Source organism: Brienomyrus brachyistius, chromosome 1 (assembly GCF_023856365.1).
Source record: "Brienomyrus brachyistius isolate T26 chromosome 1, BBRACH_0.4, whole genome shotgun sequence".
Taxonomy (NCBI): domain Eukaryota; kingdom Metazoa; phylum Chordata; class Actinopteri; order Osteoglossiformes; family Mormyridae; genus Brienomyrus; species Brienomyrus brachyistius.
This window is the reverse complement of record NC_064533.1, coordinates 42947918-42974487: the sequence shown is the minus strand read 5'-3', so window position 1 is coordinate 42974487 and position 26570 is coordinate 42947918. Positions and strand designations below refer to the sequence as shown.

The window sequence follows — 26570 nt, the reverse complement described above, 5'->3', positions numbered from 1 at the left end:
CCCCTACACTCGGTCCGGCCCCCGGCTTTTCCTGAATTCTGATTTCTTTAGATAAACATTGACTTCATTGATATTGTTATTGATTTATCGACAGACCATCATACGTTTTAGACGTTATAATAACAACACTCTATTGATCCCCAAAGAGAGAAATCCTCTCCTTGCCTGCCCCCTCTTACTGTCCATGATACACAAGCACATATGTAGAAAAACGTCAGCTTGGAAGCCAAGGCTGGACTTAACCTACTCCTTAGGGTTCAACTGGAAACTGCCCCATGGCCGAGCGGTCTCAACCCTCCTGCGCAGCGAAAATGGCCTTTCGAAGTAAGGGGTATTCTGTTCTCCCAAGTAAGGCGTGGGTTCGAATCCAACTTCCGACAAAAGTTCTTCAATCGCTACAGCACAATTTGAGCCACTGATCGGCTTTAATTGCTTTGTTTTATTTTTGCGTTTCAGGCAAAACTACATAACACTTAAAGACACTACGGGCATGTAAATGGAGAACGAAATTATAGTTATACCGAATCTCCTACACACAATACCAAGGTTACCAACTTTGGTCAGCTGACCGGAGTGAGACGTTCAATTCCCGTAAGATTTCTTTGCGCCAGCCTGAGAGTCTGAAAACACGTCACACCAGATGCATGAGAGATGGAAACCTGGGATATTCAGTCGAATCAGATCAAATATGATGCTAAGTTAGTACTAAGTTAAAATATGTTCCGGACTTGTAACATGCACCCATGACTTGGAACAGTCAGCAGGCTGTCTCTGGCCACGCCCCCTACACTCGGTCCGGCCCCCGGCTTTTCCTGAATTCTGATTTCTTTAGATAAACATTGACTTCATTGATATTGTTATTGATTTATCGACAGACCATCATACGTTTTAGACGTTATAATAACAACACTCTATTGATCCCCAAAGAGAGAAATCCTCTCCTTGCCTGCCCCCTCTTACGGTCCATGATACACAAGCACATATGTAGAAAAACGTCAGCTTGGAAGCCAAGGCTGGACTTAACCTACTCCTTAGGGTTCAACTGGAAACTGCCCCATGGCCGAGCGGTCTCAACCCTCCTGCGCAGCGAAAATGGCCTTTCGAAGTAAGGGGTATTCTGTTCTCCCAAGTAAGGCGTGGGTTCGAATCCAACTTCCGACAAAAGTTCTTCAATCGCTACAGCACAATTTGAGCCACTGATCGGCTTTAATTGCTTTGTTTTATTTTTGCGTTTCAGGCAAAACTACATAACACTTAAAGACACTACGGGCATGTAAATGGAGAACGAAATTATAGTTATACCGAATCTCCTACACACAATACCAAGGTTACCAACTTTGGTCAGCTGACCGGAGTGAGATGTTCAATTCCCGTAAGATTTCTTTGCGCCAGCCTGAGAGTCTCAAAACACGTCACACCAGATGCATGAGAGATGGAAACCTGGGATATTCAGTCGAATCAGATCAAATATGATGCTAAGTTAGTACTAAGTTAAAATATGTTCCGGACTTGTAACATGCACCCATGACTTGGAACAGTCAGCAGGCTGTCTCTGGCCACGCCCCCTACACTCGGTCCGGCCCCCGGCTTTTCCTGAATTCTGATTTCTTTAGATAAACATTGACTTCATTGATATTGTTATTGATTTATCGACAGACCATCATACGTTTTAGACGTTATAATAACAACACTCTATTGATCCCCAAAGAGAGAAATCCTCTCCTTGCCTGCCCCCTCTTACTGTCCATGATACACAAGCACATATGTAGAAAAACGTCAGCTTGGAAGCCAAGGCTGGACTTAACCTACTCCTTAGGGTTCAACTGGAAACTGCCCCATGGCCGAGCGGTCTCAACCCTCCTGCGCAGCGAAAATGGCCTTTCGAAGTAAGGGGTATTCTGTTCTCCCAAGTAAGGCGTGGGTTCGAATCCAACTTCCGACAAAAGTTCTTCAATCGCTACAGCACAATTTGAGCCACTGATCGGCTTTAATTGCTTTGTTTTATTTTTGCGTTTCAGGCAAAACTACATAACACTTAAAGACACTACGGGCATGTAAATGGAGAACGAAATTATAGTTATACCGAATCTCCTACACACAATACCAAGGTTACCAACTTTGGTCAGCTGACCGGAGTGAGACGTTCAATTCCCGTAAGATTTCTTTGCGCCAGCCTGAGAGTCTGAAAACACGTCACACCAGATGCATGAGAGATGGAAACCTGGGATATTCAGTCGAATCAGATCAAATATGATGCTAAGTTAGTACTAAGTTAAAATATGTTCCGGACTTGTAACATGCACCCATGACTTGGAACAGTCAGCAGGCTGTCTCTGGCCACGCCCCCTACACTCGGTCCGGCCCCCGGCTTTTCCTGAATTCTGATTTCTTTAGATAAACATTGACTTCATTGATATTGTTATTGATTTATCGACAGACCATCATACGTTTTAGACGTTATAATAACAACACTCTATTGATCCCCAAAGAGAGAAATCCTCTCCTTGCCTGCCCCCTCTTACTGTCCATGATACACAAGCACATATGTAGAAAAACGTCAGCTTGGAAGCCAAGGCTGGACTTAACCTACTCCTTAGGGTTCAACTGGAAACTGCCCCATGGCCGAGCGGTCTCAACCCTCCTGCGCAGCGAAAATGGCCTTTCGAAGTAAGGGGTATTCTGTTCTCCCAAGTAAGGCGTGGGTTCGAATCCAACTTCCGACAAAAGTTCTTCAATCGCTACAGCACAATTTGAGCCACTGATCGGCTTTAATTGCTTTGTTTTATTTTTGCGTTTCAGGCAAAACTACATAACACTTAAAGACACTACGGGCATGTAAATGGAGAACGAAATTATAGTTATACCGAATCTCCTACACACAATACCAAGGTTACCAACTTTGGTCAGCTGACCGGAGTGAGACGTTCAATTCCCGTAAGATTTCTTTGCGCCAGCCTGAGAGTCTGAAAACACGTCACACCAGATGCATGAGAGATGGAAACCTGGGATATTCAGTCGAATCAGATCAAATATGATGCTAAGTTAGTACTAAGTTAAAATATGTTCCGGACTTGTAACATGCACCCATGACTTGGAACAGTCAGCAGGCTGTCTCTGGCCACGCCCCCTACACTCGGTCCGGCCCCCGGCTTTTCCTGAATTCTGATTTCTTTAGATAAACATTGACTTCATTGATATTGTTATTGATTTATCGACAGACCATCATACGTTTTAGACGTTATAATAACAACACTCTATTGATCCCCAAAGAGAGAAATCCTCTCCTTGCCTGCCCCCTCTTACTGTCCATGATACACAAGCACATATGTAGAAAAACGTCAGCTTGGAAGCCAAGGCTGGACTTAACCTACTCCTTAGGGTTCAACTGGAAACTGCCCCATGGCCGAGCGGTCTCAACCCTCCTGCGCAGCGAAAATGGCCTTTCGAAGTAAGGGGTATTCTGTTCTCCCAAGTAAGGCGTGGGTTCGAATCCAACTTGCGACAAAAGTTCTTCAATCGCTACAGCACAATTTGAGCCGCTGATCGGCTTTAATTGCTTTGTTTTATTTTTGCGTTTCAGGCAAAACTACATAACACTTAAAGACACTACGGGCATGTAAATGGAGAACGAAATTATAGTTATACCGAATCTCCTACACACAATACCAAGGTTACCAACTTTGGTCAGCTGACCGGAGTGAGACGTTCAATTCCCGTAAGATTTCTTTGCGCCAGCCTGAGAGTCTGAAAACACGTCACACCAGATGCATGAGAGATGGAAACCTGGGATATTCAGTCGAATCAGATCAAATATGATGCTAAGTTAGTACTAAGTTAAAATATGTTCCGGACTTGTAACATGCACCCATGACTTGGAACAGTCAGCAGGCTGTCTCTGGCCACGCCCCCTACACTCGGTCCGGCCCCCGGCTTTTCCTGAATTCTGATTTCTTTAGATAAACATTGACTTCATTGATATTGTTATTGATTTATCGACAGACCATCATACGTTTTAGACGTTATAATAACAACACTCTATTGATCCCCAAAGAGAGAAATCCTCTCCTTGCCTGCCCCCTCTTACTGTCCATGATACACAAGCACATATGTAGAAAAACGTCAGCTTGGAAGCCAAGGCTGGACTTAACCTACTCCTTAGGGTTCAACTGGAAACTGCCCCATGGCCGAGCGGTCTCAACCCTCCTGCGCAGCGAAAATGGCCTTTCGAAGTAAGGGGTATTCTGTTCTCCCAAGTAAGGCGTGGGTTCGAATCCAACTTCCGACAAAAGTTCTTCAATCGCTACAGCACAATTTGAGCCACTGATCGGCTTTAATTGCTTTGTTTTATTTTTGCGTTTCAGGCAAAACTACATAACACTTAAAGACACTACGGGCATGTAAATGGAGAACGAAATTATAGTTATACCGAATCTCCTACACACAATACCAAGGTTACCAACTTTGGTCAGCTGACCGGAGTGAGACGTTCAATTCCCGTAAGATTTCTTTGCGCCAGCCTGAGAGTCTGAAAACACGTCACACCAGATGCATGAGAGATGGAAACCTGGGATATTCAGTCGAATCAGATCAAATATGATGCTAAGTTAGTACTAAGTTAAAATATGTTCCGGACTTGTAACATGCACCCATGACTTGGAACAGTCAGCAGGCTGTCTCTGGCCACGCCCCCTACACTCGGTCCGGCCCCCGGCTTTTCCTGAATTCTGATTTCTTTAGATAAACATTGACTTCATTGATATTGTTATTGATTTATCGACAGACCATCATACGTTTTAGACGTTATAATAACAACACTCTATTGATCCCCAAAGAGAGAAATCCTCTCCTTGCCTGCCCCCTCTTACTGTCCATGATACACAAGCACATATGTAGAAAAACGTCAGCTTGGAAGCCAAGGCTGGACTTAACCTACTCCTTAGGGTTCAACTGGAAACTGCCCCATGGCCGAGCGGTCTCAACCCTCCTGCGCAGCGAAAATGGCCTTTCGAAGTAAGGGGTATTCTGTTCTCCCAAGTAAGGCGTGGGTTCGAATCCAACTTCCGACAAAAGTTCTTCAATCGCTACAGCACAATTTGAGCCACTGATCGGCTTTAATTGCTTTGTTTTATTTTTGCGTTTCAGGCAAAACTACATAACACTTAAAGACACTACGGGCATGTAAATGGAGAACGAAATTATAGTTATACCGAATCTCCTACACACAATACCAAGGTTACCAACTTTGGTCAGCTGACCGGAGTGAGACGTTCAATTCCCGTAAGATTTCTTTGCGCCAGCCTGAGAGTCTGAAAACACGTCACACCAGATGCATGAGAGATGGAAACCTGGGATATTCAGTCGAATCAGATCAAATATGATGCTAAGTTAGTACTAAGTTAAAATATGTTCCGGACTTGTAACATGCACCCATGACTTGGAACAGTCAGCAGGCTGTCTCTGGCCACGCCCCCTACACTCGGTCCGGCCCCCGGCTTTTCCTGAATTCTGATTTCTTTAGATAAACATTGACTTCATTGATATTGTTATTGATTTATTGACAGACCATCATACGTTTTAGACGTTATAATAACAACACTCTATTGATCCCCAAAGAGAGAAATCCTCTCCTTGCCTGCCCCCTCTTACTGTCCATGATACACAAGCACATATGTAGAAAAACGTCAGCTTGGAAGCCAAGGCTGGACTTAACCTACTCCTTAGGGTTCAACTGGAAACTGCCCCATGGCCGAGCGGTCTCAACCCTCCTGCGCAGCGAAAATGGCCTTTCGAAGTAAGGGGTATTCTGTTCTCCCAAGTAAGGCGTGGGTTCGAATCCAACTTCCGACAAAAGTTCTTCAATCGCTACAGCACAATTTGAGCCACTGATCGGCTTTAATTGCTTTGTTTTATTTTTGCGTTTCAGGCAAAACTACATAACACTTAAAGACACTACGGGCATGTAAATGGAGAACGAAATTATAGTTATACCGAATCTCCTACACACAATACCAAGGTTACCAACTTTGGTCAGCTGACCGGAGTGAGACGTTCAATTCCCGTAAGATTTCTTTGCGCCAGCCTGAGAGTCTGAAAACACGTCACACCAGATGCATGAGAGATGGAAACCTGGGATATTCAGTCGAATCAGATCAAATATGATGCTAAGTTAGTACTAAGTTAAAATATGTTCCGGACTTGTAACATGCACCCATGACTTGGAACAGTCAGCAGGCTGTCTCTGGCCACGCCCCCTACACTCGGTCCGGCCCCCGGCTTTTCCTGAATTCTGATTTCTTTAGATAAACATTGACTTCATTGATATTGTTATTGATTTATCGACAGACCATCATACGTTTTAGACGTTATAATAACAACACTCTATTGATCCCCAAAGAGAGAAATCCTCTCCTTGCCTGCCCCCTCTTACTGTCCATGATACACAAGCACATATGTAGAAAAACGTCAGCTTGGAAGCCAAGGCTGGACTTAACCTACTCCTTAGGGTTCAACTGGAAACTGCCCCATGGCCGAGCGGTCTCAACCCTCCTGCGCAGCGAAAATGGCCTTTCGAAGTAAGGGGTATTCTGTTCTCCCAAGTAAGGCGTGGGTTCGAATCCAACTTCCGACAAAAGTTCTTCAATCGCTACAGCACAATTTGAGCCACTGATCGGCTTTAATTGCTTTGTTTTATTTTTGCGTTTCAGGCAAAACTACATAACACTTAAAGACACTACGGGCATGTAAATGGAGAACGAAATTATAGTTATACCGAATCTCCTACACACAATACCAAGGTTACCAACTTTGGTCAGCTGACCGGAGTGAGACGTTCAATTCCCGTAAGATTTCTTTGCGCCAGCCTGAGAGTCTGAAAACACGTCACACCAGATGCATGAGAGATGGAAACCTGGGATATTCAGTCGAATCAGATCAAATATGATGCTAAGTTAGTACTAAGTTAAAATATGTTCCGGACTTGTAACATGCACCCATGACTTGGAACAGTCAGCAGGCTGTCTCTGGCCACGCCCCCTACACTCGGTCCGGCCCCCGGCTTTTCCTGAATTCTGATTTCTTTAGATAAACATTGACTTCATTGATATTGTTATTGATTTATCGACAGACCATCATACGTTTTAGACGTTATAATAACAACACTCTATTGATCCCCAAAGAGAGAAATCCTCTCCTTGCCTGCCCCCTCTTACTGTCCATGATACACAAGCACATATGTAGAAAAACGTCAGCTTGGAAGCCAAGGCTGGACTTAACCTACTCCTTAGGGTTCAACTGGAAACTGCCCCATGGCCGAGCGGTCTCAACCCTCCTGCGCAGCGTGAATGGCCTTTCGAAGTAAGGTGTATTCTGTTCTCCGAAGTAAGGCGTGGGTTCGAATCCAACTTCCGACAAAAGTTCTTCAATCGCTACAGCACAATTTGAGCCACTGATCGGCTTTAATTGCTTTGTCTTATTTTTGCGTTTCAGGCAAAACTACATAACACTTAAAGACACTATCCTATCCTGGAAGCAATGGGCACGAGGCTGGGAACAACCCAGGATGGGGGGCCAGCCCATTGCAGGGCACACTCACACACCATTCACTCTCACATGCATTCCTACAGGCAATTTAGCAACTCCAATTAGCCTCAGAATGTTTTTGGGTCCCGGGTCCCAGAGGTGTGAGGCAACAGTGCTAACCACTGCACCACCATGCCACACCGTAAACATATATTTCAAAGATAATAAAAAGTCATTAAAAAACCAACAGGAATGTGTCCTCTGATGTCTTTTTCTTTAAACTCATCTTGGTTCCACGGGGCCTGACAATGACCCATTGCTCTTGAGCTTCCTTTTGCGTGACAATGCAGGCACTCACATGAGATTCTGCTGATATTATTTTCACCATTTGCAGGAATGGGAAATCAATATTACCAGTCATTAAGTAAGCACAAAAGACAATTACATTTTTATAACAAGTAAACTATGCATACTATATTCACGTTACTATTTCCACCTGAAATTCCTTATACCTCATTTGCATTATAGATCAGGATCGTTGGGTCTGCAAAATAAAAAAAATACTGACATTGAATATAAGTAATAATAATCATAATAATATAGCTATAATTTTCAGGCAGTCAAGCGTGTGTATGCTCAAAACAGATCAGATGGTCACTGTCAGCTCATTCGAACTGTGACAATTCTGTTAACCACCTGGAGGTGGGGCTCAGCCATCATCATGTGTTTTTCTCATCAGGTCTCTCATTCTCCGGCAGTACAGCATTCACTTTCTGGGAGATAAGAGGTGAGTCATTTCAACATTCCCTTACCTGCATATTCAGAGAATATAGGTATATACTTATATGCTCAATGACCATCTGAGGTGCGAGTTCTGAAACACCTTCTGCCATGGTATGGCTCAATCTACTCTGTCTACAGGCAGAGGGCAACATAAAAAAGACAGTATCCACGGACAGTAAAGGGGCTCTCAGCAGCCTTACAGCAGAGCTCCAATTGCCTTTCAGTTTCCTTGCTCAAAGGTACAGCAGCTGAAGCCTTCAGGATGTAGACTGTGAACCTTGTGGATCCATGCCCCTGGACACCACTACAGCCAAACCTATGCGTCACTGCATTTTGCCATTGTTCTATCGAAGTACCGCACTTGCAGTACAACTTTCCCGACCGGTTTGACCCTTAAGCCCACGTGGCTGCAGACAAGCCTAAAATGCAGAGAAGCCTGTGTCCTCCGTGCCCCATGTTACACGGGACTTGAGCTGAAACACCATCTCAAGCACTCAACTAAGATATTTGACAAATTGCTGCAATCTGAATCTTTTTCTACCTAGGGTCTGCGAAAGACTTTGAAGAATGTATTCACTATAGAATACATTTGGGCCTTTATCTCTATAACTATGAAATATCCAGAGACAATACAAGCACTTTCTATTGTATTCATTATGGCTTCAAGAGGGTCCTCTATGCAATAAATATAAAATTAATAATGCTCCCAATTCACAGGGACCTAATTGATGCCTCTCCTACATTTTCAGATCAGCTGTTCGGAGCTGAAGCCTATACACAGTATGAAATTGAGTTTATGTTGTGTCTGAACTGAATCTCATATAATGCAAATATCTAAAAATTACATGGAATGTTCCTTGAAATTGGAAATTCTATCATTCATTTAGCAAATTCATTGATACAATTAGCCCTCCATGAATTGCTACCTTATCGTGGTGGAGCAGTTTTTGTGCCTCTGTGATCCTAGAAACTATGGTGTTGGTAGGGTCTCCCAAGGCAAAGTGGTCCTTGGTGAGCGGCCAGAGTAAATGCAGTTCAAATAGACTACCATGATGACCACAATAAAGGACCAAGTTACAACGTCTGGATTGGGGAGACCAGGGTCTTGTCCTGAAGCCAGACCGGTGGGGAGCTCGAGGGCGAGTGCCTGGTGGCCAGGCCTCCACCCATGGGCATAGCCTGAAGAAATAAGGTGGGTCCGCTCTCCTGTGGACACACCACCTGCAGGGGGAGCCGTGGGGATCAGATGCAATGTAGATCAGGTGGCAATCGAATGCTGGGGCCTCAGCTGACCGATTGTCAGCTACCAAAAGTAGCTCTAGGTACATGGAATGAAACCTGTCTGGTTGGAAATGAGTCTGAGCTGGTGTTGGAGGTAGAGAGCTGAGTGTGAAGTGGTCAGGATGAGGATTAGCACCTCCAAGTCTGAGGCCATGGTTCTGGAAAAGGGTGGATTGCCTTCTTCTGGTGGGGGATGAGTTGCTGCTTCAAGCAGAGGAATTTAAGGGCTGGCCTGGGAACGCCTTGGTATTCCCCCAGAGGAGCTGGAGGAGGTGGCTGGTCAGAGGGAGGTCTGGGCATCTCTGCTTAGACTGCTACGCCTGCAACCCGACACCAGATAAACAGAATAAAACGGACGGATGGATGGACTGATACAATTAAATATGCAGGTGATACAATGTATAGCGTAAGATAATGTTGTCAGGGTCAGTACCTGTTTGTCCTAGTTGTATGTGTCTTCTCTCCGTTTGGCCAGCAGGTGTCACTGGCCATCCGGTCCTTCCTGTTGTTAGTCTTCAGTGTTTGAGTTTCTTGATTGCTTGTTGTCTTGCACCCTCCCTGATTGATTTATTGTTTCACGTCTCACTCCTTGAGTCGTTACCCGTTTTAGTTTCAGTATTTAAGTTCCTGTCTTAGTTCAGTTCCTGAGTTGGTCATTGATGTTTGTTAGTTGTGTATTTCAGTTGTTCTCAGAATGTTAGGAATTACCCTGTGTTTAATTGTTGTACTTGTTACCTGCCTGCCTCCCTGCCCACCTGACTGCCTGCTCCTTGTTTCCCTGACCATTTGTAGTTAGTCTTAAGTTTTCCCCTTTTTAGTTTTGATTTCTCACAGTCCTTTTCATTTTGCAGTGATCCCCATGTTTTCTGTTCAGTTGATAAACCCCTGTTTTGAGGAGCTGCACTATGCCTCGCCCCTGTGCCAGAACCCCCGGGCTCATGACAAAAGTGACAACAGAAAAATGTAGGTCTTGTGCAACTTGCAATCCCATGTTTCAGATCTGATTGTTGCAGTTTAATCACTGTCAGGACACAAGTGGGATCCAGGGACTGGTTGCAGGGTGAACAACACAAACTGCTGATTATTTACAGCCAGGGTGGGAAAGGCGAAGGCAGAATGCCAGCCACACAAAATGCAGCAGGAAATAAGGTGTGCAAGGTCACAGCTAAAGGAACTCACCAGGTGTCTCAGGCTGCCAGCACCCGTCCATCCTTGCCCTACATGTCACTTCCCCGCTTGGCCAGTAGGTAAGTAAACATCCTGCGGTAAACATCAGTGAAACACAGCAAAACTCCTGTTCACTCAATGCCAAAAGCATGAAAAAAGTGTTGAAGAAATATTAGAAGGGTGGTTATTCAGGGAATGTAGGAAGGCTAACCATTTCCTCATCACCTATGCAAAAAGGAAATCTCCTGTGAGGTCAGGTTCTTTTATAATTATTTCAAGCATCTAAGCAATTTCAAAAGTTATCTTTACGAGAATTTCACTAATTGCATGTCTTGTGTTTACAATTCGCAGCCAAAGCAAGGATTAAAGCTTCAGGTTTGACAAGAACCCAACAAGGAAGATGCTTCCCGTCAAGGTAACCTGCCTTTCTTACATCAGCTGTGTTTGAAAGGGGAATCTTGTGTTTTTGATAGTAAATTTTAAAATGATCAGTGCCATTAATTTAGGCTTTTTAATAATGAGTTCAAAACTTAGGGCTCCCAGTGCATACAGTAGTAACTTTGTATATAAAGGGCCATGAATTAGATGATGTGTATATTAAACAAATTTGTCTTGATAGGAAATGAAGTAATTTCACATGCATATACAGTATGGTGTGTTATAATTCAGGCTAGCAGACTATTATAGGTTGAGGTTAGTGGTGCCCAAGTATTATTAGCAAATTTTCACATTCTTGAGGATCTGAAGGGGTCATGGTGGGGGCAGGCGACCCCACTTCTGGGGTGTCAATATGCAACAGGGTATTATTGATATTATTACTCTGCTGGCTACAGAATTCAAACCCACAACCTTCCAGACAGAAGTTCAGATCCCTACCAAGTTGACTTTGCTCCCATTGTGGTGCCAAGTTAGGAGCAATGATTAGGCTTGTATTAGACAATTCAGTGTAATTTAGGGCCTAGTCATCTGGATCGAATTCATGATTTGCCTTTCATTTACATCTCTTGTCCCTACATTTGCATATAACCCCCACCTTTACATTTAATGTGTTCCCACTGAGTTGTGCCAGTACTGTCTGCACCCGATTTCAGCCTTCTCTGAAAATTTACCTTCTCAGCCACTGTCTGATATGCTTTGACATTTTTCAAATATTTCACGTATCTAAAAAACATTTTTCCCAAAGTGCTTTTATTTACCACAAACTTGGCATCAATAATCTGAGACCATTTAGAATGTCTTTCTTCTATTTTTCATTGAAATAAACTTTGAACATGCACTTTTCAGAAAGCTATTTCCAGAAGTGCTTAGAAATTGTTAGAACTTTGAAGTGACATTTTTTTAGTGGCATATATGGAATATTGAGATTGGTGCCACCATACCTGTAATAGATTAGATACTGTCAATGATCCATCAGTCTGCTATGTCATTGTCACTGCCCCCCACAACCATCACTTGTCAGTGTGAATTTTAAAAGCATGTCCACTAACATATGCCCTGCAGAAGGCGTTATTGGATTGGCTGTTTTGTTTCTTGACTCCCTCTCCAAAGATGCCTTCCCACCAAAGATCAGAAACCTGGGTCCTAGTTCCTGGGCTGTTGAATTGTTGTAGTTCCTGGCCACCTTTGTGCGTTGTTTTCCCACCGTACAACGAGAACTGTGACCTTTATGCTAAATAAGCTTTGATGACTCCTAATCACTGTCACTCCTAATGGATGCTGTGCATTTCAAACAACTTAAATAAATAACAGGAAATTTTGAAAGCCGCTGTTCGCAGATGCTTCTCAGCAATGCTTGATTAGTTGAAGTCCGTCTGTATTCTCAAAGTGACATAGAGGAACTCAGGAAAACAATGGTTAACAATAGAAGGAAAAATTATACCTGAATGGTAGCTGCTGTCACACCTGATAGCTCACCTCGGGTAGCAAAACAGGAACTTGTATGGTTCTGGGCCACACGCCCCTTATTTCCCAGGTGCTCAGCAGCTAACAGCAGCCTTAGTGTTAGTGTTAGATGGCTCACAATTCTTGCCAGTCAGGTTTGGTATGGTACTGTGGTGTGCTGTATATCGTCACATTGCTGCTTATATGTGTGACAGGGCATGCTGGGGTCCGGATCCTGAAGTGGGAGCGGATTAATTGCAATTGCAATAAAAGCTGCAACAGCAACCACCTTATACAGGGAATGAGACTTTTTGGACTATGAAGGAATGAGTATTTCTGTTTTTCTACCTTGTGACTCTTTGAAATCTTTCTGAAATGTGCAGGAACGCACTTCTTTGGAATTTTTGCTGTATTGTGTCAAGGGTCTGGATCCTTTAGGATTTCGAGGTTCGAATCTCACCCCCAGTCTGTGGGTGTGGAATGCATAATACAGTATTTGACTCACTCAGTATCTCTAAATTGCCCATAGTGTGTGAGTGTGTGCATTTATGTGACCTGTGAGAAACTGGCTTTGCACTTGGGTGCTTCCCAATACAGCGGGGACCATCTAAAAGCAATCACATGCAACAGCTGACAAGGGAACAAAGGATAGACAGGGATTTATAGACACAGGCAAGAAGGCCTAGATGAGGGACAGGTGTGGGTCAGTAAATAGTTGCTCCTGGACTAGAATCTAAGACATCATGAGATACAAAGAGCCCATGATGTAGACATAAACTAGGTGCAGACAAGGTTTTCCAAGGACAAAGAGACTAAAGGCAAGGACCAAACACTAGTACATAAACAGAAGGAACTTATGCAAAAGAAGCATTCCAATGTACCTGTACTTTTGGAAATGACAAATAAAGCAAAATAAAATAACAAAATAAATCACATCTTTTCTGAGATGCAGAACCTTGAAACACCTCCACCATTTCATTAAACTCTTTAGATAATTAGAACATATAATTAATATAGCTTAAGTTTAATTCCAAGATTTTTCAGGGTTCTAGGTATAAGGTTGCAGATTTCACTCTCAGAAGGGAACTTTAATTCTAGCATAAATTCTAGCAAAGCTCGACCGTGACCTCCAGTCTCCAAGACATTTCGATGAGGGCCAAGAATCATACTTTACTAATACATTCTATTATAAATACATTCTAAATCTAAATACATTCTATTTTAACTGCAATGAAATGGTGACACTATGAAAAAAACCTTCCTGCTATAATTCTTGCATGGCCATTAATTTCCACACAAAACCACAGAAAGAATCCATTTGACAGCTATAAGCCCCTCTTGGGGTATCATTTTGCTAAAGCTTTAACAGTGTTTTATCTGGTTTGTGATTGTGTGGCCCAAATGAATCAGTAACTCTGAAAGAGGGACCTAGCTGTTGTGCCTTTGCATGAGGTAATTAAGCTAAATGACTGCATTGAATGAATGTTTCAGATCTGCATAGAACATCTGGGATAAATGTACTACAACTGAGCTAAAAGCTCCCCTTTGCCAATCAGGTGACACCAAAACATGACTCATTATGTTATGAGCAACTCGTATATTTCTCTACAATTAATCATAATAAACGCGGACAAAGAACAAGCTTGCTTCTATTTTTATACCTTGTTTAACCTTCGTATTCATAATTCTTCAAACTTCATAGGGTTCCTACACAATTTCCATTTTAAAATTCCATACATTTCCACAGTATCAGGGACGGATCATGGGTTGTGTGGGCCCCTGGGCAAAATGTTCGTGAGGGCCCCCCCCCCGCCACCACTACCACCACCACCACCACCAGCACCACCACCACAACCACCACAATTCAAGGACCCTTTTCAGCCAAACGCCCTCCCTATAGGGTCAGGGGCCCTTGTAGACAGAGGATCAAAGAATATAGGCCCTCTAAAATAGAGAGACGAAAATACATTGTTGATAAGCGTTGCAAATTGTTTTGGGCTAAGGGCCCCACAGGCCCCCTGCACCCCAAGGGCCCCTGGGCAGGACCTTTGATGACTCCTAATCACTGTCACTCCTAATGGATGCTGTGCGTTTCAAACAACTTAAATAAATAACAGGAAATTTTGAAAGCCGCTGTTCGCAGATGCTTCTCAGCAATGCTTGATTAGTTGAAGTCCATCTGTATTGTCAAAGTGACATAGAGGAACTCAGGAAAACAACGGTTAACAATGGAAGGAAAAATTATACCTGAATGGTAGTAGTAGGTTCTTAAAAAGGGTTCTGAAACTGCCTCCAAGGAACTACAATTGGGTTGAATTCCTGGGGTGTGATCACGACAGAAGTCCCTGGTTCTGGTCAAAAGTTCCAGTTCCTGAAAAAAGTTCTGGTGGTGTGAAAGCGCCTCCTGACTTTTACACCCAGGAACTTTTTTTCAGGAACAAGAACCTTGAATTTTTGTTGTGTTCGCATACAATAATCTGTAAACACCAAAATATTTCCATGCTTTCTTCCATACAAACACCAAAATCAAATTACATGCTTTTGAATACTGTGTAGGAACCATGACTTCAAGCAGTGCTGTTCAATGCTTAGAGTAGGGGATCATGGTAGGAGAGGGGTCAAATATACTGTACAATGGACTGCATTTTAAAAATGGAAATGGTCAAACTTATTAAATCTGTCTTGTCAATTGATTTACTGCCAGACTGCCACATTCCCGGATTGACAAGTATTTCCAGTTTATGAAATTTGTGACAATGGTATTTTAATTGCAGCCTTAAATTTATAGTATTCAGAAAAAATACACTCAATATTTTTGCTAACAAATAAATGTACAGGACATTCGCTATTTGAGTACCTTTATTAGCGAAGAAAATGTCATGTCTTTGATTAATCAAAATAACCTTGTCTAGCAGTTATAACAGCAGAGAAAATTCAAGGCATTCTTTCTACAAGAGACATTCTATACCTTTCTGTTTGATAGGATGAAACCACTAAGTATTGCATTTAAAGTTAAAGGACAGCCTAGAATTTGACTGTAGAATCACCACACAACCTGTAACTAGGATGTCAGACATGCACTGAAGATATATATAGTCTTTCCATATTATAGAGGACATTTGTTGTATTTGACTTGTATTTTCATTTATAGTTCACTCAATTTTCCAATACTTAACAGGAATTAAAAATCTGCAGTTTATGAAAAAATGGAAAAGTGGTAAAAACCTGTGTTGTGCAAAAACTGCTATTGTATCTTGGTTCAACACTACAACGGTGTCATTATTTATGAGGATTGTGAATGCAGTGATGCACTGGTACCTGCTCAGAGGAAAGGTCATTTTGCCTTAGTCTGCCAGCTCAATCTCAAACAATATACTGCTGATATTAATTATACAGCTTAAAGTGATTTTGCTATCCACTATGATGGCAGCAACCAATGACTGTAAAGCAAAATAGACATGACAATAAGAGCAAATGCCAAAATTAACAATTTATATTGGGAATCAAGGATATAAGATCCGGAATTCTGTCAGGATTGGTCCCTGCCTTCTCGGAATCTGTCTTCCCTTTCCCTAAGTTCATTGCTCTCCCCTGTTCAGCACATATTGCTGCTCTTGCCTTGTGTGCTTAGTACAGTCTTGGTATTCTCCCATTGTCAATGTGTGCTTCTTGTTTGGCCAGCACTGTTTGCTGTTAGATGGTTCCTGTGTAAACCCTGCTCTGAAATTCCGTGAGTACTTGGCATTCTCTCATGTTTGTTTCTAGTCTTAGTTAGTTCTTGTGTTACTTACCTGACCTTGTGTTTTGGTCTTCAATATCAAACTGTCTGTGTTTGTAAGCTGTATAGTGGAAGGTCATCAATAATGCCCCATCATGAAAAATTCATGCATGTATCTATCACTGTCAATAAAATTCCACATGGCTTTTTATTGACAATGATAGACATTTGCATCAGTTTTACTTGGTTACAATGGAATAGGATTACAATGCATGTAAACGGTGCTGGGGAAGCTACTTTTAAACGGTAGTTTTTCAAGCTGCAAGCTAATTATGGTTAAAAATAGCTCATTTAAAGCCAGGTTACTGGTTTAACATATTAGTTAACTACACTACAAGCTACAGAGAAAAAGTAGCTAACTACACCACAGCTGTTTCACCCGGTAATACTTCATATTGGATTGTAGGATACTCTTAAAGCAAATTAATTAAAAACACGTGAAACAATAAAAGTAATATGAAAATCTTAAAAATGCAATGTCAAATTAAATAATGTTTTAAAAAAAGTCTTTATTTGGTGTAAAACAAGAGAACTTAAGAGCTCTATGAAAATTAGAAGGGATACAACAAAATAAAACAAGAAATTTTGATAATCTGTCCAAGATCCATTGCATTTCAATAGTAGTGTCTAAAATATTGTTTGCTGTGAAGTATTTAACATCCGTCAACAGAGTAGCAGAAGACAGCAATCAGAACACCTGGTAGCTGAAAAAAGGGAAAGATGATACAGGTTGCCGTCGACTTACCACAATTGAGTCTGACTGACCAGTTGTAATTAGCCCTTTATTTTTTATGCAAAAATTATCATAGGTATAGTACACTGTATAGTAAAATTATATCATCTTTAAGTCATATCATTTGGAGTTGTTTTTATTACCATTACTGTGCTCAGAATCACTCACACAATTATGCACCCCCTTCCCCCCAAACTGAAGTTCTCCCTGAAAACCTAAACACAAGAAGCAAAATCCAAACACATGATATGTCATATTACTGTAAATACAAACAAGGGTGCTGTGCCAGATAATAACCACCCCATGGGAAAAGCATTTAGCGTAGGGGTGTCAAACTCCGGTCCTGGTGGGCCAGATACCTGTGTAGCTTGGTTCTTTCCCTGTTCCACCACAAATGATGCAGCTCAACTGCTGTGTGTTAATTAGCAGAAGGAATTGAATCAGGCGTGTTAAATGAGGGGAAACCCAAAAATGTGCAGGGCTCTGGCCCCCCAGGACTGGAGTTTGACACCCCTGATGTATCGGATTCAAGCTAACCCTACAATATCAATCTATCCTTTTTTATTTGATATCACCAAAAAGTAGCTTATACCGGCCAAAATAATGATTTATGACCTACTGTGGTTTTCACATTTTATGATCTCCAGATCTCAAGGAGGAAGAATTCTTACAGGGTGTGGTCAGTAAACTATTTATCATGTGTTCAATTACAGCTGTACATATCTCCAGGACTGTGAGCGTGGAAAATGGTAAATACACACCCATTCCCAAGAAGGTCAAAGCGATTGTAAAAGTTGGACATTCCCCAGTAGAGAGTCTGACAAATTCTGCTGTCAGACTATAGTGCCATCAAAACAAATTCCCTCTGGCATACAGTACAAAACATAATAAAAAGAAAACTTATTCTATTTAAATAGACTTCAGACTCACATATATCTCATAAATGATCATTTATATTCAGATACATTTTATTCGCAAAGTATTTACATAGATAATCCTTGATCTGCTTTATGTTTGAATTTTAAGGTGCAGATTAAGTATAACATTAACATTGTGCATTAGCGGCATGTGGTTTGGACGGTGAAGGTGTTTTACTCAAATCAGCTGGTTTCGTTTGCGGAGAGGCGGCGGTTGCAATGCTAATGACTGGCACAGTAAGTAGGGACTTGATCTTAGAAACATAGTAGTTGCAGTTAAACATGCTGACAAAAGCTTGCTGAAACTTGTCACCTGCCAGCGTGTATAAGGCCAGGTTGAAGAAGGTGTTGAGACCCGCCACAGGCCGAGAGATGATATACATGGCGTGGACCCAGGCTGTGACAGTACAGGACCTCGGCCATATTCTGGTGGCGATCCGTGCCGTGCGTAAGATGTGGAACGGCATGAAGCACACCACAAAGACGACCAGGATGAGCACGGTGAGCCTACGGGCACGCATCCGATGCAGACTGTGCGTCTCTGGGCCCTTTGACAGGACTTTTACAATCCTGGAATAGCAGAAACTGACCACTACCAAGGGCACTAAATATCCTAGAACCGTCAGTACCCAGGTGTAGCACCAGACTTGCAGCACTGGATCTTGGCTGGCAAAGTCTGGGCAAGTTGTTATGTTGTTATCTTCCTGCAACTTAAGCATGGTGAACATGGGGGGGATCTCGATGGCGGAGATGACCCATACAATAAGGCAGGCCAAGCTCCCCCACCTCTTCCGATGAACGTCGACCTTCAGTGGGTAGACCACCACCACATAGCGGAAGATGCTGAGGCAAGTGAGGAAGAGGATGCTGCCATAGAGGTTGAAGTGGAAGCTAAAACGTACAAATCGGCACATGAATGTTCCCAAGGTCCAATCTTCACCGTTAATGTAGTTATAAGCCAGGAAAGGGAGGCTGAAGACGTAGAGCAGGTCTGCCAAGGCCAGGTTCAGCATTATGAGGTTCCAGCTCTTCCAGGGTCGTATCTTCACTGTGTAGATGATGATGGAGGTGACATTCCCCAGGAGGCCCACAGTAAAGATGATCACATACATGGATGGCAGGTAGTATCGTTTCAATAGCATCACCACATTGGGGCACAATCCCGACTCATTACTCTGATTCATGTTGCTAACAGCTAATGAGTGCGGGTGGAAAACAGTGAGCCTAAAGGGGATATCAGACAGGCAGAAATTAAACTATGAAACACACAGAAGTTTTTAACTTTCTGCATTTCTCTTCATTGAGTCTTGAGAGTAAAACCTTATGTCATTAATATTATATTTTGATGAAAGTACATACTGTTTACTCATAGTTCAAACTAATAATATAGCTACATCCTTTACTGGGCCAGTTCAGAGTCAGCACTTTTACTGAGGGTATATAAAAGCACCACCAGAGACTCGAACCACCAACCAACAGTTCCTAGCCATTGTCAATGAATTGAAATCAATTACATTATAATTTGTGATATTACTGTAATATTCACCCATACGATTTATTCTTGTAAACGCATTTTCATGTCATTAGGAAGAATTTTCATTTACATAAATACTGATAGCTGTTACAGAAATATTGGTCACACTGAATATAACCACTCAGTCGTATAAGGATATAAGGCATGTAAAAGCACATACCCTAAGTTTTGTGAATAAGGTGGCTTCTCTTTCCTCACTACATTTAAATGGTTTGAACATCTTGCTTTTACCCTAGTTTCATTATCATATGTGCGGGTTTACTCACCGACACCTGAAACGTCCGCCTGCCGTGTCTTCTGAATATTTCCTGGTTACTACTTTCACCCGCTGGAGTTTAACAGCACGTCAATGCCCTCCCACACTGTAACTAATTTCCCTGTTACTCAATAGCCACCAAATCACTATCAGAAATGTCTCGAAGTTCTGATCAGCCGAAAGCTCTCAGCTGCTTCTGAAATAAAACAGACAAGATATGGTGGTATTTGGGGTGTAGTATTACAGTGAAGACAGATGAATTTTTTGTCCTTTGTAATTTGCAACATAAAATATCTGTTGCACTAGTTAATTGTGCAGTTGTATTAAGCTTCTCCAAGGTGTGTGTCTCCTTTGATCAAATGGTAAAATAACTTTGCTGTGTGGTGTTCAGCCTCTGACAGGGCTGCTGGCTGAAATGCTTTGTCCCACAACTGGACTTGCACACTCAACCATATGCTGATGGAGTTTCCCACGGTCTTAATCCATGTAATATTAGTCAACAGTGATTTTGGCTGATTTAAAAAAGTTTTTATCAGAAAAAACTTATGAGTGTTTCCCAATTGATTTAGTCACGTATTTTCCTCTGTTTCCTGTGCAGCATGTTGAAGACTCACCCTGGGAATACTAAGGAGTACCTCTCCTTACCAGAGCTGTAAAAATGTGAGGAAGAAAGAGGAACCCAAAGGTTGGGCAGGTGCACAGGAGACACTCTCAGCATTAGTTCTCTCACGCCAGAAGGTGGTATGTCAGTTTCACAGAGGCTGTATGGGAAATGGCAGCAATGACAGTTGTATACAGGCTGTTCAGCCGGTCTGGTCCACTTCTATTACCAAGCCTAAGAAAAACAGCATTGCGATAAGACTGTGTACCTGGGCATCAAATCTGTTCAGTTTACATACTGTCAAATTTATTTTAATGAATATAGATAATTTAAAGTACCTTTCTCTTTCTGCACTCATTTTTATTCAAAACTACTCACCAGAATATTGGGATATTTGATGTACTGCATTGATGACAGTGTCACACTCTGTGCATCTATCCTTCCTATTGACTCCCTAGCGGGGCATCTCCAGCTTCCATGCCTCCCTTCACCCAGCAGATTGAATAACCTGGGTGCTTCGGATCCTAGGACTTAAGGGGTTACCTGTGCCACACGGACAAGCCTGCCTTCAGGCAGAGGACTTACCTCATTATCTTCCTGACTCTGCTACCGTGCCTCCAGCACATTGTCCAGGACAGATTGCCACCGCCCCTCCAGCATGTGGCCCAGGAGAATCCGCCACCACTACTTCTGAGCCTGGCCTAGTAGTCAGTTTGACTGCGTCCCTCTGGTCAGTCCGATGTATCGTGTCAGGCTTGTCATACCCTTTCTTATCCCAGTCCCTGTGTGTCCACCCTGTCATTCAGTCCCTTTGGTCCCCTCCCCTACTCATCCTTCATGCCACAATTTGGGGGTGGGTGGTACTGTCATGCCCAGTCCATCTGACCCTCCTGTTGCCTCCCTAGGATGGTCCTAACAAACAATGTTTGCTAATCATTTATCTCCTTCTTCTTAACCCTTGTGTTAGTTATGCCCAGCTACCTCTTCTTTGCTTACTCATTACTCATGTATTTCAAGGCTTTCTAGTCCAGTCTTCCCCAGTTCTGCCATTGACATTGTATCCTCTGGTTGCCTATGCCGTTCCTATTCTTAGTCCTCTCAATTTTGTCCCTCCTGGTTTAGTTTGTTTCCTTGTTCCAATTTTGTTAAATAGACCCCCCCTTTGTTGCCATAACACCTGTTCCTGTGTTTCACCCCAGTGATTGTTTCATACACCTACAAAGATGATTACATTTAAAATCAAAATTTTGTAGAAGTGCTTAATCTGTCCATTGTTTTGTTTAGAGTAATTCTCTAAATCGCAGTTTGGTTTTCCTTCAGTCAGATGTGCCTTAAAGGAATGACGTACTTGCTCTCATGAACGCGGAACTGAAAAAAAGGGAATTCACTTCTTCTAGTAAAACCTGCATGTGAAAATGTCAAACTTACATAACAGGTAAACTGGTGTTCCGTCCATCTTCTCATGGTGCATGGAGTAATGATGCCCGCTGCTGACTGTATCTGGCGGAGCATCAATCTGCCTTTAACAATGTCGCACATGGAGTGATGATGCCCCCTGCTGACTGTATCTGGCGGAGCATCAATCTGCCTTTAACAATGTCGTTTATGGAAGTCATATAAAATATAAAGGAAAAAATTAAATGGCAAGTTTCAGAAGAGTCTGGACAAGTTGCCAAGCCCTTTGCTCAGAGAGAAACCACCCAAGCCCCACCCCCATGCAAATTAGCATTTGTTGGATGGGTGACTGAATGGGTTCCCAGGTCTTCCAAATCTCTCCAAACTTCTTACTTCACAGTAAAACCATACAGATTAGTAATGTGCAGACTTGCAAGATGCCAACAGCAATATTGAGTCACATTTCATTCAGGGATTTAGATGTAGAATTTTTTTCTGATGCATGATTGAAGAAGTTATCATAATAGCCGACTTATAATTTGTATGTCAGCATGGTTATAATAAAAATAGATTGTGAATATGACTGGCTGGACCACCATGCATAATTCCCAGGCCGTGGGACCCCGCCCCCATTTTATATAACTTTAATTACTGTTTTTTTTTTTTTTACTTCTGTATCTGTCACGCAACCTTTAGCAGTGGTTATGGAACTAGAAAAATCTGGAATTGGAACATTAGTAAATGGTCTCCCAACTCAGCTGAGCAGTACAGGCACTATGGCTCAACTGAAATCCACTACAGAGGAGAGGCCCCAGAACTGTCAGCCCACAGGTGCTCACCCCTGACATTTAGCGACTTGGGGTGGGTAGGCTGGGCTGCAGGCTGTAGATGGTCTCTGTGTAAACCTTGCTCTGAAAATCTGTGAGTATTGGCACTCCCTGTAAAATTCCACATGGAATTTTATTGACAATGTGCATGAATTTTATTGGGTTATAGTGGAATCGGGTTACAGTCCATGTAAATGAACTTCTTTTATTTTAATTTCTGAAATGGCAACAAGCAATTAACTAAACTCTCCCTGCCGGTGGGCTAAAGGGGAGGGGGGGGGGGCAATTTAGAACTATTCCAGGGCCTCTAAGTAACAGGGGCCCTAAAAAAATTTTAATCATATTTGGATTGGTGTGGGTTGGGGCCCCAATGTGATATGCTTTTATTGGATTCAAATTCTCTGCTCCCTGTACTCACCTTTGTACCAGAAGTCACTCTCACAAATTTGTGCACTGCTCCATTTTCCCCAGAATCAAAATTCTGCCTTAAAACCTAAACATAAACAGCAAATGGCCAAACATATGATATGTCATATTAAATGCAAACGAGGGTGTCTGCACTGCCAGACAGGAAGACCATTCAGCAGATTCAAGAGTGGGGCAGAGCCACCTGCTGCCTCAGAATCCACCATATTTAATAGGTAGCTAACACTATCCCACATTGAGACTGCGATTAAAATTACACCATTTATGGTTAATCAGTCCAGCACTTACAGTCATATTATGTCACAGTCAGGGGTGATGTTCTTACCCCCTGAAAAAATGTCACATTGAGGGCGGGGGGTTCTCCATGGTAGAATTTACCCAGTGGATGTATAATGTTACCCAAGCATATACATTATTCTCACACCAGAACAGGTGGGGCCCTCCAGACTCTCCATGTCAGCCCCGCCCACGTAGGCGGAGTCCACCAGGTGTTCCGCGTTTCCGCTTGAGGACTGCCCAGTCTTAAGCCTTGAGCGCTCCCTATTTAGTGCGAAGTATTGAGCCATGTTTATGCGCCATACCAAGCAATTACTTGTCTTCTGTCACCCCGCTACTCCCAACCTTGTCCGTTTGCCCAGTGTGCTTACCTTCCCTTTTCCTCTTCCTTTCCCCAGACTTGCTCCCGCACCTGACCCACCGATCCTGCCGAGACCGGCTTCTCCTGTTCCCCTTCCCTTGTGTTCTCGTGTCCCGTGTCTGCTTGTAGGATTGATCTCACGGCTTTGGACCCCTGCCTACGGACTTCGACCATTCTCTCCGACCAGCCTCTTTGTTGCCTTCTCTACTGCGCTTAGAATAAACCCTCCAGTTGCGCGCACGTCTGGATCCCTGTCTCGTTCTTTGGGTCATTACCACAATTATCATCATTCTTCATATTAGGAAATAAACATTAAAACATATTAAATATTCAAAATCTAACCCTACTATTTCAATCTATCACCTTTTATTTGATATCACCAAAAAGTAGCTTATACCAGCCATAAGAACTATTTATGATCTATTGTGGTTTTCACATTTTATGATCTCCATATTCTCAAAGGAAGAATTCTCACAGGGTGCAGTCAGTAAACTGTTTATCACGTGTTCAATTACAGCTGTACGTACCTCCAGGGCAGGGAGTCTTCAAGATGGTAAATAAACACGCATACCCAAGAAGATATAAGTGATTGTAAAAGTTGGACATTCCTCAGTATAGAGTCTGACAAATTCTGCTGTCAGACTATAGTGCCATCAAAACAAATTCCCTCTGGCATACAGTACAGAACATAATAAAAAGAAAACTTCCATCCATCCATTTTCCAAACCGCTTATCCTACTGGGTCGCGGGAGGTCCGTACCCCCCGCAACCCAGTAGGATAAGCGGTTTGGAAAAAGAAAACTTATTCTATTTAAATAGACTTCAGACTCACATATATCTCAGAAATGATCATTTATATTCAGATACATTTTATTCGCAAAGTATTTACATAGATAATCCTTGATCTGCTTTATGTTTGAATTTAAAGGTGCAGATTAAGTATAACATTAACATTGTGCATTAGCGGCATGTGGTTTGGACGGTGAAGGTGTTTTACTCAAATCAGCTGGTTTCGTTTGCGGAGAGGCGGCGGTTGCAATGCTGATGACTGGCACAGTAAGTAGGGACTTGATCTTAGAAACATAGTAGTTGCAGTTAAACATGCTGACAAAAGCTTGCTGGAACTTGTCACCTGCCAGCGTGTATAAGGCCAGGTTGAAGAAGGTGTTGAGACCTGCCACAGGCCGAGAGATGATATACATGGCTTGGACCCAGGCTGTGACAGTACAGGACCTCGGCCATATTCTGGTGGCGATCCGTGCCGTGCGTAAGATGTGGAACGGCATGAAGCACACCACAAAGACGACCAGGATGAGCACGGTGAGCCTACGGGCACGCATCCGATGCAGATTGTGCATTTCTGGGCCCTTTGACAAGACTTTTACAATCCTGGAATAGCAGAAACTGACCACTACCAAGGGCACGAAATATCCTAGAACCGTCAGTACCCAGGTGTAGCACCAGACTTGCAGCACTGGATCTTGACTGGCAAAGTCTGGGCAAGTTGTTATGTTGTTATCTTCTTGCAAGTTGATCATGGTGAACATGGGGAGGATCTCGATGGCGGAGATGACCCATACGATAAGGCAGGCCAAGCTCCCCCACCTCTTCTGATGAACGTCGACCTTCAGTGGGTAGACCACCACCACATAGCGGAAGATGCTGAGGCAAGTGAGGAAGTAAATGCTGCCATAGAGGTTGAAGTGGAAGCTAAAACGTACAAATCGGCACATGAATGGTCCCAAGGTCCAGTCTTCACCGTTAATGTAGTAATAAGCCAGGAAAGGGAGGCTGAAGACGTAGAGCAGGTCTGCCAAGGCCAGGTTCAGCATTATGAGGTTCCAGCTCTTCCAGGGTCGTATCTTCACTGTGTAGATGATGATGGAGGTGACATTCCCCAGGAGGCCCACAGTAAAGATGATCACATACATGGATGGCAGGTAGTATCGTTTCAATAGCATCACCACATTGGGGTACAATCCCGACTTATTACTCTGATTCATGTTGTTAACATCTAATGAGTGTGGGTGGAAAACAGTGAGCCTAAAGGGGATGTCAGACAGGCAGAAATTAAATTATGAAATACACAGAAGTTTTTAACTTTCTGCATTTCCCTTCATTGAGTCTTTAGAGTAAAACCTTGTGTTATTAATATCATATTTTGATGAAAGTACATACTGTTTACTCATAGTTACTAATAATATAGCTACATCCTTTACTGGGCCAGTTCAGAGTCAGCACTTTTACTAAGGGTATATAAAAGTTCCACCAGAGACTCGAACCACCAACCAACAGTTCCTAGCCATTGTCAATGAATTGAAATCAATTACATTATAATTTTTGTGATATTACTGTAATATTCACCCATACGATTTATTCTTGTAAACGCATTTTCATGGCATTAGGAAGAATTTTCATTTACATAAATACTGATGGCTGTTACAGAAATATTGCTCACACTGAATATAACCACTCAGTCGTATAAGGATATAAGGCATGTAAAAGCACATACCCTAAGTTTTGTGAATAAGGTGGCTTCTCTTTCCTCACTACATTTAAATGGTTTGAACATCTTGCTTTTACCCTAGTTTCATTATCATATGTGCGGGTTTACTCACCGACACCTGAAACGTCCGCCTGTCTTCTGAATATTTCCTGGTTACTACTTTCACCCGCTGGAGTTTAACAGCACGTCAATGCCCTCCCACACTGTAACTAATTTCCCTGTTACTCAATAGCCACCAAATCACTATCAGAAATGTCTCGAAGTTCTGATCAGCCGAAAGCTCTCAGCTGCTTCTGAAATAAAACAGACAAGATATGGTGGTATTTGGGG

General features: G+C 42.6%; 2 protein-coding genes and 1 long non-coding RNA gene across 4 annotated transcripts; 1 reads left to right on the top strand and 2 right to left on the bottom strand.

Annotated features, from left to right (window-relative positions):
- Positions 1–16919: 16919 nt before the first annotated feature.
- LOC125704427 (2-oxoglutarate receptor 1-like) lies at positions 16920–26367 on the bottom strand. Of its 2 annotated transcripts, none has more exons than XM_048969978.1 (2): positions 26353–26367; positions 16920–19282 (listed from the first exon to the last, which is right to left on the bottom strand). In XM_048969978.1, exon 2 carries the CDS (start codon positions 19240–19242, stop codon positions 18187–18189), a length of 1056 nt encoding a protein of 351 aa, XP_048825935.1. In that variant the 5' UTR covers positions 19243–19282; positions 26353–26367; the 3' UTR covers positions 16920–18186. The 2 variants fall into 2 exon arrangements, with proteins under 2 accessions (XP_048825935.1, XP_048825931.1); XM_048969974.1 differs by lacking the exon at positions 26353–26367 and adding an exon at positions 19859–20001.
- Positions 20451–23894, top strand: LOC125704435 (uncharacterized). The gene is made up of 4 exons (XR_007381133.1): positions 20451–20589; positions 20908–21179; positions 21770–21884; positions 23772–23894. It is a non-coding gene; the product is annotated as an uncharacterized LOC125704435 (long non-coding RNA).
- Positions 24682–25737, bottom strand: LOC125721062 (2-oxoglutarate receptor 1-like). Its single transcript, XM_048997275.1, has one exon. The coding sequence runs from the start codon at positions 25735–25737 to the stop codon at positions 24682–24684; it is 1056 nt and encodes a 351-aa protein (XP_048853232.1).
- Positions 26368–26570: the final 203 nt, after the last annotated feature.

Coding starts and splice junctions, on each gene's coding strand:
- LOC125721062 (XM_048997275.1), bottom strand. CDS start 25,737: ATGAATCAGAGTAATAAGTCGGGATTGTACCCCAATGTGGTGATGCTA.
- LOC125704427 (XM_048969978.1), bottom strand. CDS start 19,242: ATGAATCAGAGTAATGAGTCGGGATTGTGCCCCAATGTGGTGATGCTA.